Below are 11,647 nucleotides of genomic sequence, written 5' to 3' on the forward strand. Positions count from 1 at the left end.
AGGTATGATTTTCACCTCTTACAAATTTATTGCTTACTTTATATTGGGTTGGCCAAAAAGTTCAGCCCAGTTTTTCCATGCCATTAGGGAAAAATCTGAACACAAGCTTTCTGGCCAACCCAATATATTCAATTTATTAAGCCATTTGATGATGGAATGACTTATTACTCCAACAAGGGATTTAAAAAGATTCTGGGTAATTCCACTTACTGGGACAAATAAAAGCCAAAGCTGGAGTAATTTTGTAACATAAGGACCACAAATCTAGAAATCAGCGTGAGCCCCAAACAGCTGTCCCCTCTCTTAAAAACAAAACACAATTATAATCTATATAAACTGAACACTGAGACTTAAATCATTTAATGATTTCCTATAAAACAAACCCAGATTATTTAAAAACATTATAAGAAAACATGAATTTCAACCAAAATAATTTAAAGTTCATGGCTACAACAAAATTATGCTGCTTTAATTAAATATCAGCATCTATGATATGTTCTCAGATCCATTCAAAGTATTGCAAGGGAGACAGAGTAGTAGCATAAATCATCCTCCCTACCTTTATTATAACACAGGGCAGGGGAGGAAAAGAAAGCACACAAGTACTGTAGTGTGTAGGACTGTCCACATCAGCAATTCTAATTAGAAGAACATCAATTATCATTGTGGTTAAAGTTAAAGCGAGGTACTTTGGAAAGTGTTTTACAACTTTTCCTGTCAAACTTGTTTCTTATGAGATGTTAAGGGACAAACAAACTGCCACTGTAGCTCTGCTTTGAGATTCCAAACTTTTATTTAAAAAAAAAAAAAAAAAAAAAGCAGACAGAAAGGAATTATTGTAACAACAGCTATAATAGGGCAATTTGCCTGAAAACTTTAAGCGTATTTTTCAAAATCAAGCGAGCTATGATCCACTTACATAATGTAGGTATATATTTACATATTATGCATGTACATAGAAAAATAAATACAAAACTATGCTAACAGTTTTAACCTATGTCTAATTTCTGTTTTATACACACACAAACATTATATACATATATATCCTTATTTCAGTTAAAATTAAACAAAAATCTAATTTAAAATTAAAAGTAAAAAGTATAGCATAAAGTGACACTGGAAATTCGTTCCATTAACAGGTTAAGTACTACACAGTGAAAAATAGTTTTTTTAATTCACCTCAGTCCATTTCATTTAAATGTTGATCATTTAAAAATCTGCTATATAATTTGAATAAATAAACTATAGTTGTAAAATTCCATGCTAACAACCATAATCAAATTTACAGATAAAAGTAGCAATTATATCTATAGCTAAAACTATCTGAGGCACCTTTTTAAGTTAAACACTGGAAATTACCTCTAGTCCAACCAATGCCAAAGACACGTGAGGATGTCCCCCTAATAATTACCTCCTTTGTAACAGAGACAAGTAGTGTTTCGGTATCATCTTTTAATAGTTCTTCTAACTTGGAGACTTAGGACATTCTTCATTTCCCTTTTTCAATCCCCAGTGCAGTTAACTGAATTAATCATAACCTTTGATTCAGAATACACTATCTTTATTGGTCTGTGCAAGTCCCTCTTTTTATTAGTTATTAATAATAATCCAATCAGCAATTTTAAATACCTAAACTTTAAAAGGCATTTACACCCTAAGTATTTACACCTGAAGGATTTACACCTGAAAGACTGATGCTGAAGCTGAAACTCCAATACTTTGGCCACCTGATGTGAAGAACTGACTCACTGGAAAAGACCCTGATGCTGGGAAAGATTGAAGGTGGAAGGAGAAGGGGACAACAGAGGACGAGATGGTTAGATGGCATTACCGACTCAATGGACATGAGTTTTAGCAAGCTCTGGGAGTTGGTGATGGACAGGGAAGCCTGGCATGCTGCAGTCCATGGGGTCGCAAAAAGTCGGACACAACTGAACGACTGAACTGAACTGAAACTGTAACAAGCACTCCTGAACCTATCTCTCCGTAAAAAAGAGAGGGCCTGGACCATAATCTACTCTAAGCATGAGGCAGCTGGCCTATTCCAGGACCTGCCTCCCTTCACCCAATGAAACCATTTCATGAATCCTGTGCTCTTCACTCACTTGATTACTTCCTTTTCTATAGTGCTGTTTCATCCACATGTATTCCTAAAGAGTGTATTTTAAAATTCTAACATAAAAATGACATTCTATATTGTCATCTTTCTTGATTTACTTATATACTGCTATGAACCATTCATAATGCTTAATGTGTCACTAATGCTTTTAACATTCCACTGTGTCTATTATCACACTGATTCACCCCCTTTCCTGTCTGATTAGTGTATGATTTGCTCCCAGGTTTTTGGTATTGTGAAATTGTGCTATGAACATTCTTCTACATGTCCCTCCTGAAAATGTGCAAAATGTCTTGAGTATGTACATAGGAGAAAATGCTAGTTTTCCAAAGTGATTACACTAATTTACATTCCCACCAGAAACCTAACATCCTAGGACCTATGTTTCCTTCTACCTTAGATATCAGCTGACATTCTTCTCTCTCTCTTCTTTTTAATTTTTTAACAAAGTTTACTTATCTATTTGGCTGTTCTGTGTCTTAGTTGCAGCATATGGGATCTAGTTCCCTGACCAGGGACTGAACCCAGGCTTCACGCTTTGGTAGCGCACGGTCTTAAACACTGGACTACCGCCAAGTCCCTCCCCCTTTCTTGTTTCCTTTCTATTATTTATTCATTGACACTTCCATGGATTCAAAACAGTAACTCAGAGAGGTCTTGATTCACATTTCTTTGACCACTAAAAACAGTGAACCTCTCTTCATAGTCATTGTTTGCTCTTTCACTAAAAGCCTGATTTTAGCCACTTCACTCAATGATCTGAGTTGTTTATATATTCTAGATACTAATTCTTGGGCAAGTGTGAATACTATAAATATCTTCTCCCAGTTTGTAACCATCATGTCTAATTTAAGTTACCTTTAGGTTTAGAAAATGTTATTAATTTTAATAATTAGATTTATCACTTTTCTTTCATAATCATCGTCATTCTTAGTCTTTTCACAACCAGCTCCATCAGTTTAACAAATTTTTTTCCTCCTTGAAGGTCTAAAATATACTACTCTATGCAGATTTAATTTTTTATTTCGACATTTAAGTCTCTACAATTTTGGAGCTAATTCTTTTGTTTACGGCTATGAGACAGGAATCCAATTCCATGCTTTTCCAAATAGAAATCATTTTTTTTCCAGCTACATTACACGACCACCTGCCCCCATCACCTGACATGCCCCTTCTGTCCTGCACCAAAGGTCCATATACATATGGACTTGCTTGGGGGCTCCATTCCATTGGTCAAGTTGTCTGTACCTGAGTCAATTATTATAAAAACGTCATAGTATCTCCTGTTGTGAGTGAAATAAACTTTATCTTTCTCAAGTTGTCTGTTTTGATTTCAAATGGATTTATACTGGCTTCAAAGAAGGGGAAGGGCTGGGAGGAAGGTTCTTTCTATGATTTGGAAGTCTGTTTAAAGCATGGATATCTGCTCCTTGGATGTCTGGCAGCACTTGCCTCACCTGTAAAGCCACCTGGGTCAGGATGTTTACCTTTTGTTTCCATTTCTGTAACAGTTACAGACCTAGCCAAGCTTTTCAATTCTTGAGTCAGGTCTGGTACGTTATATTTTTCTCACAACTTTTCCATTTCATTAAAAAAAACAACAACAACAAAAACGTATTGCCATTTAATTCATGGGAAAGAACAGAACCCAATTGTTCATTCCCATCTCATCCTCACACAGCCAGGAGCTTCACTTGCCTCAGGCTAATAATGCTGCTATATACAAACAAGAGTAACAGTGACACCCATCCAAAATTGCCACTCCACACCCACAGACAGGGCTTCTCAGTCCTGCTCCTTTCCCTCTAAACTTCCTCTGCACTTGATCTCAGAGGGAAGAAGTCAGTAACGACGCTAGTTCAGCACCCTGGAAAGACCCAGAACTGGATTTACTGATCCTTATGGCACTGAAATTATGATCTGTTTTCCTCTTTCCCAAACTTTCTATAGTATTGTATTAGTCTTCTAACTAGTATAGTTAATAATACTAAAGGATACTGCCAGAGATGACAGAAGAGTAATTGAACTTTGGTCAAAACAATTTAAATGACTATTTAACTGAGTTCACCATTGAATTCAACATCTTAAAAGCTTCTATTGAGAAATTCTAAACCTCAAAACCAAATCTCAAATAACTATAATGATTTAAATTATCTGAAACATATCCAAGAGTTTATTTAAATTGACTCTTTCAGCCATTTTACCACTTGAGAAAGTTTTCAGAATGTTTGACAATCTGGGATACAGGGATAGAAAGGTAAACCTAATTTGGAGTGTTTTTAAACTCTTCTGTCAAAATTCTATCTCCACCAAGGCTGCCTGCTCCCTTACTCATAATGTACCACCAAAGAAGCAATTAAATCAGGTTATTTCAATAATCAGAATGTACAGAAGGATGCTGGAAAAAAATAGTGGCACTGAATTTAAGCAATTCTTTAGAGCATGTCCTTATATAAATTACCATAAGCCAAAATGGTATCTTAAAGAGCTAAATCATAATTGGCTTTTATTCATTCAGAAAATTTTTGTAATATGAGATGAATGAATTTGAATCCAGTTGGTCCCATAAGGTGTCAAGAATCCCCATTATAACCTCAGTTAGTTGCAAACAAGCCATCAGATAAGACTGTAAAAACTTCATTAATGCTTGACAACCTTTATTTTTCTCTTCTTTGTAGTTCCTCAATGTTTCTTCTCCTTAGTACTTTAGTACACAGAATAAAACTGCATATTATTTGTTACATTTACTGGACTAAATTTTATGCTTTATATTATTTCAAAACTGGATAAATATAAAAAAGTGTTACATTTCTCCGAAGAAGAAAAGCTGATGTGTAAATTACTTAGCCTTTAATGCGACTTTTAACTATAGAAATGTTGAAGGAAAAACAAGAGAAAAGTCAAACACATATAAAAAAAAATAAATTTGTTAATAAGCTAATACCAATTATTCATATTATCTTCTGTATCTAAGCAATATCTAAATCTTCAGGCAATGAACTCATGTAAAGAATACAACAAAAATGTCTTTTAGGAAGTTTCTTACTTGTCTCTAGATGCTCCCAGCGCCAAAACAATAGGATCTGCAATCTCTAACATAGACTGAAGAATAGAAGCTACAACAATGAAAAGGATAATACTGAGCAGGAATGCCCGGTGAACAACCTGCAGTTCTATCAGACCAGTCTGCACCGCCAGGATTAACAGCGTAACTCCTTCTGTCATGCCCCTGGAAAAGCGTACATTTTCGGGGAAAAAAAACAGTAATCAGAATCACATTTAATTTTGAGAGAAAATAATCCAGAGGCTTAGACTATTGTTACATATTTCTGTTCTATTCTTAGACAAAACACCTGATCAGAATATTAATGTCAATGTAGTAATATATAATAATGTATCACTACATGTGCAAAACATAATAGCTATAATTTCAGCATACAGTGAGGAGAACTAAAGCAATGTCTAAGATAAGTAAAAGTGCTCTAACCAGGCTTTGCTAATGAGCCAGATACCCCTAGCATTCCTAGCTAGCCACTGAATTATATACACTCATATTATGAACTGGGCTTCTCAGGCGGTGCTAATGCTGCCTGCCAATGCAGAAGACGCAGGAGACACAGGTTCCATCCCTGAGTCAGGAAGACTGCCTGGAGGAGGAAGTGACAACCCACTCCAGAGACCCTGGCCAGCTACAGTCTACAGGATCTCAAACAGTCGCACACAACTGAAGCGACTTAGCACATGTGTTATGAACTGTCTCCTGATTATAAAATACAGAACCATTAGGTGATGTCTGTATAATCTTTGGGTAGCAAATGTCTCTTTAAGAAGTCCATAAGAACCAGAGACATAAATACAAATACTTTTTTTGAAATTCAATTTCTTTATGGAATATATATACAAAGTCCTAAGACCTTTTTATCCCAATGACTTGAATTCTGAAGGATCTGGCAAATAAATGAGAAATGAGCAAAGGACAGGTACAGTTTTCAAATCCACAAATTAGCAAATATTTCAAAGTTTGATGATCAAAGTACTGACAAGGAATGTAAAAAAATATGAGCCAACTAATGTTGAGATATAAATAGGTAAAACATTTCTGGAGAAGAATTTGCTAATAAATTTAAAATTACATACCCTTCAATTCAATAATCTTACTGGTAATTTACCCTATGGATGTAGTACAAAAAGATTTTTAGGATATACAGATACGAAAAAGTGAATAATGGAACACGTTATGTGTTATGGGGATATAATCAGTAAAATCCATGAAAAATTAAGTAGGACAAACAATCTGATGTCTTCAACAAATAAAATTAAAGGGAAAAAATATAGAGATAACAGGGACCTAAATATTGAAAGAAACTTGACAGGCATACCCAACCTCTGAAATATGGGCCTTATTTGGATCCTGAATTGAGCAAACAAAATGTTTTTTACAATTCAGGCAGATAATTAAGGAACTACAAACACCAACTGGGTATCTGATGTCAAGGAATTCTTCTATTAGGAATGAATGCTCTATTGTAGTTACATTTTTTTCCTAAAAGATTCAGAGGTAAAATAATACTGTATCTGGAATCTGCTTCAAACAAATGCAGCCAAGTTATGGGACAAAACAAGTGGAATGGATGGGATACACAGCACCCTGGCCACATCACTGGAGATGGGTGCTGGGTACATACATGGGGGTTCACTTTACTATTTTCTCAACTTTTTTGGTTTAAAATTTTCCTATGTAAGGGTTTTAAAAAAGAGACGTGAACAAAGATACTGATAGTACCATTATTTAAATAGCAAAAAAAAAAAGAGACACATTATTTTTGTAATAATATGCATTCATCAAAAAGAATGAGATGTATCTGATGTGTTGACATAAAAACAAAATATAAGAAATCTATCTAACCCATGACAAACTAAGGTACAGAACAATGTGTATAGTATGTGGAAAAGAATATATATATATGTATATATACTTTTCCCTATAAGAAATTTTTTAAATCACCACCTGTAGCTGTTATCTTTGTGCAGGGGAAATGGGAAGTAGGAGGAGAAAGTTGTCATTTTCCCTTTAGTGCTCTTTGAATGGTATGAATTTTGTGAACTTAAACAAGAATTATTTTTCTTTCTTGCTCCCACCCACTCTTTTCATTATAAAGGTGTTAGCTGGGACTGGCAGGAAAATTATGGAGCATATGTTTTTTTCTTTTCTGTCTTCAAAAAACTAATATACAACAAAATAAAAATTTCCTCTCAATTTACAAGGTACTCGGCATCTACTACTTCTGAAATATCCCATAAAGATTTAAATACTTCAAGAGGTTATGTAAACTTAAATAAAATCAGTAAACCTCTATATTAATTAAGGTAACAGGAATCATGACAAGTTCTAGAGATAGCTTCCTAATACCAGATCTCAGTGATTTAGTAACAACTGGAATAACTATTCTGCATCCTCATTAATGTGTCTTTTGAAACTTCAATTGGTATAAAAATTATGTTCAAATATAAAAAATACAAATCTTTAAGGGAGTACCCAATATAGAAATCTGATTTTAGCAGAGTGACACAAATTCAAAATGGGAAAAGCTATCAAAAATCTCTTAAATAAATCTAAGAAAGGAAAAGTATCTAATACACATGTTATATACATACAATAAAAATACAATCTTTCATACATAGAAATTTAGGGTTTTTTTAATAGCATGTTAACCCAAATATAGCAACCATTTCCCCAGAAAAAGTCCTCAAAATTCCATTTCCTCTAAAATTCATCAACAAAGAAATTCATCATTATTTCTTTAAGTTAGATAAAATTTAAATTTTTAGAGCTGTTCGGAGCAAAGAACTTACCGATTCATGGCAGGATCATTCATGAAAGCTCGGTAACCTTGCAAGTAAAACTTGCAAAGTGTCAGAACACCCAAGGCAACAAAAGAAACCGTGAAGACCAAACCCAAAAGTGAGTAAGGAGTGCTGCAGCATTCAGCAATACTAGAAAAAAAAAGGAGGGGGGGATATTGACAGATAAAAATTGTTAACCTAAAGTTAAAACATCTTAGGCCTTTAAATAACCACGAAGTTTGATCTTACCCTCAATGAAAACACTCAAAATCTGAGATGAGATCACCTAACCACTCTGTTACACTAATTTAAATCCACTCTCATTATTATCCTAACCTCATTTGCTCTTTGGCAAATATTTAGTATATAGCACCAAATCCGAAATAGTCTTTTATTTTTATTTATCTATCATCTCCTTCAAAGGTAGTAAAACTTGAAGGGCCTAAACCTTGTTCAAAGCTTAAGAAATATTTAATTAACATACTGATAATATTCAAAGGAAACTCATATGGTTGCCCATTTTTCCTTCTGAAAAGTTCTGGCTGTTCAAATTGATCAGGCTGTACTGCTAATGTGGTTACTCATCAAAATGCCTTCTTTGATCACACTGTTACAGGGCCTATGTTGACACTGCAGCTCCCAACATCTCTCACTCCAACAGTGGCTTTAAGTGCTTTATACTTCAACTTATGTTTAGGTAAATGCATTCTTTTTCTGGGTTATTTCAAAAGTTAAGTCCAAGAAGAGGCCCAAGACCATTTAAAAATAATTTTAATACCAATTTTTAATAAGGAGAACTGGACTTACACTAAATCTTGAAAATACTTTCATGTTTTATAGAAATACAGTCAATACTTTCATTGAACACATTAGAAAATAATTTAACAAGTATTTTGCAAATATATGTAACATTATATACCATTAATTTGGATTTAGTATTTACAAAGCAACTAATAAAAAAGGTTCAAAGCATAGTATCTCAAGTTTTAAAATTTCAATGAAGAATTTCATTTGCACTGATGAGGAATTCATTCAGGCAAATCAGTATCTGCCCTTCACTCTGTAGCTCCTTGCCTCTGCTACTTTTGCATTTTACCATTATTTTACCTCTGCTACTTTAAACTGCTTTTAAAGTTACTTTTTATGTGAAAACATCTAATTTCATGTAGACCAGTGTGCATTATGATGTGGAAAAAAAAAGTTTGGTTTTTAGGAGCTGATCATGATAGTTCATAGCTAAAGAATAAAAAATTTTATGGCATTCTTATACATCTAATTTCTGCAATGTTTGACATTTTTCTCAGAAAAATCATTATATAACATGTTTCAACAAATTGCCCAGTAATTTAAAAATATGAGGATCATGGCTATAAATAACACTAAAAATTTTACTTCATTCCCATTGGAAAAGTCTGAAAATTTTACTGTATGGTCATACAGTTTCTCTTTTCTTGTGTCCATCTATATTTAAAGAAATCTTTTACACCCAAACAGTACGATTTAATTACGTTTTCAAGAGGAGCACATTCTTTCAGTCTTACTTTAAAAGAGTGTGGTGCCATTTTTCAAAAGAGTATAATAAAGAACACAAAAGGTTTCAACCTAGCTTTGGGGAAGTGAAAGAGGTCGGGAAATTTATAAAATTTTTCTTCCCTTCTCTTGTCAATGAGACATTTTATTGATTTTAGTTTCTATTTCCTGGCTGCAAAAAATCCCTTCTTTTTGCTTTTCAGCTTGTTTGCTGTGTTTTGTTGGCTTGTTTTAGTCAGGGTATTGTGGTAAACTTGAGATCCTTTTTATAAGTTAACTTGTTCTTTGGCAAGGCAACACATACACACATACACAAACTGTCACACAAGACCATCGAGAAGGACAAAGAGCAATGCTTAGAGATGCATGCGAAAGAACCACACAGGAACTTCTCCAGTACAAATTAAAACCTTCTTATACTGAGAAGCAGCAATCTATCCCATGTATGGAAAAGGAATAGACAAGAAAATTATTTGGCAAGATGTCTAAGCCTCACCTAAAATCTCAGCATTATTTTCTTACTCCATGAGCCCAAAAGCATTCACAGCTTTTTGATTTGTTAAGCCTCTTACACTATATTATGCTTCATTTGATCATGCTTCACAATGGATAATCAGTTCAGTTCAGTTCAGTCGCTCAGTCGTGTCTGACTCTTTGGGACCCCATGAATCGCAGCACACCAGGTCTCCCTGTCCATCACCAACTCCTGAAGTTTACCCAAACTCATGTCCATTAAGTCAGTGATGCCATCCAGCCATCTCATCCTCTGTCATCCCCTTCTTCTCCTGCCCCCAATCCCTCCCAGCATCAGGGTCTTTTATGATGAGTCAACTCTTCATATCAGGTGGCCAAAGTACTGGAGTTTCAGCTTCAGCATCAGTCCTTCCAATGAACACCCAGGACTGATCTCCTTTAGGATGGACTGGTTGGATCTCCTTGCTGTCCAAGGGACTCTCAAGAGTCTTCTCCAACACCACAGTTCAAAAGCATCAATTCTTCTGCACTCAGCTTTCTTCACAGTCCAACTCTCACATCCACACATGACCACTGGAAAAACCATACCCTTGACTAGACGGACCTTTGTTGGCAAAGTAATATCTCTGCTTTTTAATATGCTATCTAGGTTGCAATGGATAATAATCTGGTTTAAAACAAGACCAATCCCAGCCCACATTTAGGTTATCCTAACCACAGAACTGTGTATCTCTCTTTCCCTTTAAATTCAGTTACTTTTTGGATCATTTAAAAACTCTGAATAAAATTTCCGTAATACTTAAAAACAAGTAACAGTGCAACTTAATAACATGCTGGCCATTAAAACATATTTGGTATCAATTTACTCCATGTTTATAAAAGCTACTTTCTAATGAAAAGTCTCAGCACAAAATATGACTCAGTACCAGTAAGTTATTTTATTTGTCAAAATAGGTATCACCCCATGTCATCGATATTGTCATTTAACTTCCTAATGTTTTCAATCTTAATAAGTAACATGCTCCTTAAAGAGAATAAATCTGTCTTAAGCTTCTCCTCCCCTATACCACTTAGTGCATAGTACGTATCGTTTTGGATGGCTGGGAACAATGGCTCTATTAACTTAAATTCAAAACTTGTATTCACCTATATTTACTTCCCAGGAGGAGTTTCTTTCTTGCCTTTTAAAGTGTTTCCTTTTAAAGAGTCACGGAACGAAGATGTAGACCCATCTGCCAGATTCTGAGGGCTTGAGATGGAAAATTCAGAAATGTCTAAATGTCTAGATAAGCTCACAAAGACAGGTGGAAAATGGATTCTAAAGACTTAATATTTAAAAAAATAATAATTTACCTTAAAAACCAAATGTTAGAATTCCTTTCAATTAAACAGCAAAGTACTATGATATACTCATTTTATCATTATTTGAATCTATCTCAATAATGAAGGAAAACATCAAAAATAACAGGGCAGGGAATTCCTTGGCGGTCCAGTAGTTAGGATTTTGTGTTTCCACTGCCTAGGGTGCAGGTTCACTTCCTGGTTGGGGAACCAAGATCCCACAAGCTGAGCGGTGTGGCCAAAAAAAAAAAAAAAGGGGGAGAATAGTGAAAGTGTATACACAGTCATAGGATTTGGACTCAGATGGGGTTTGAATGTCAAAACCCCTTCTTCTGGCAC

General features: G+C 34.7%; 1 protein-coding gene across 6 annotated transcripts in view; it reads right to left on the reverse strand.

Annotated features, from left to right (window-relative positions):
- The window catches only part of RNF145 (ring finger protein 145), a 62,929-nt gene that overhangs the window by 6,579 nt on the left and 44,703 nt on the right, over positions 1–11,647 (reverse strand). For all 6 annotated transcript variants that reach the window (XM_010855298.1, XM_010855301.1, XM_010855300.1 and 3 more), the window contains 2 exons: positions 7,973–8,113; positions 5,166–5,348 (listed from right to left, as the gene is read on the reverse strand). In XM_010855298.1, the coding sequence (XP_010853600.1) occupies positions 5,166–5,348; positions 7,973–8,113 (324 nt within the window). The remainder of the gene's footprint in view (positions 1–5,165; positions 5,349–7,972; positions 8,114–11,647) is intronic.

Source organism: Bison bison, unplaced genomic scaffold (genome assembly GCF_000754665.1).
Source record: "Bison bison bison isolate TAMUID 2011002044 unplaced genomic scaffold, Bison_UMD1.0 scf7180017864363, whole genome shotgun sequence".
Lineage (NCBI taxonomy): Eukaryota > Metazoa > Chordata > Mammalia > Artiodactyla > Bovidae > Bison > Bison bison.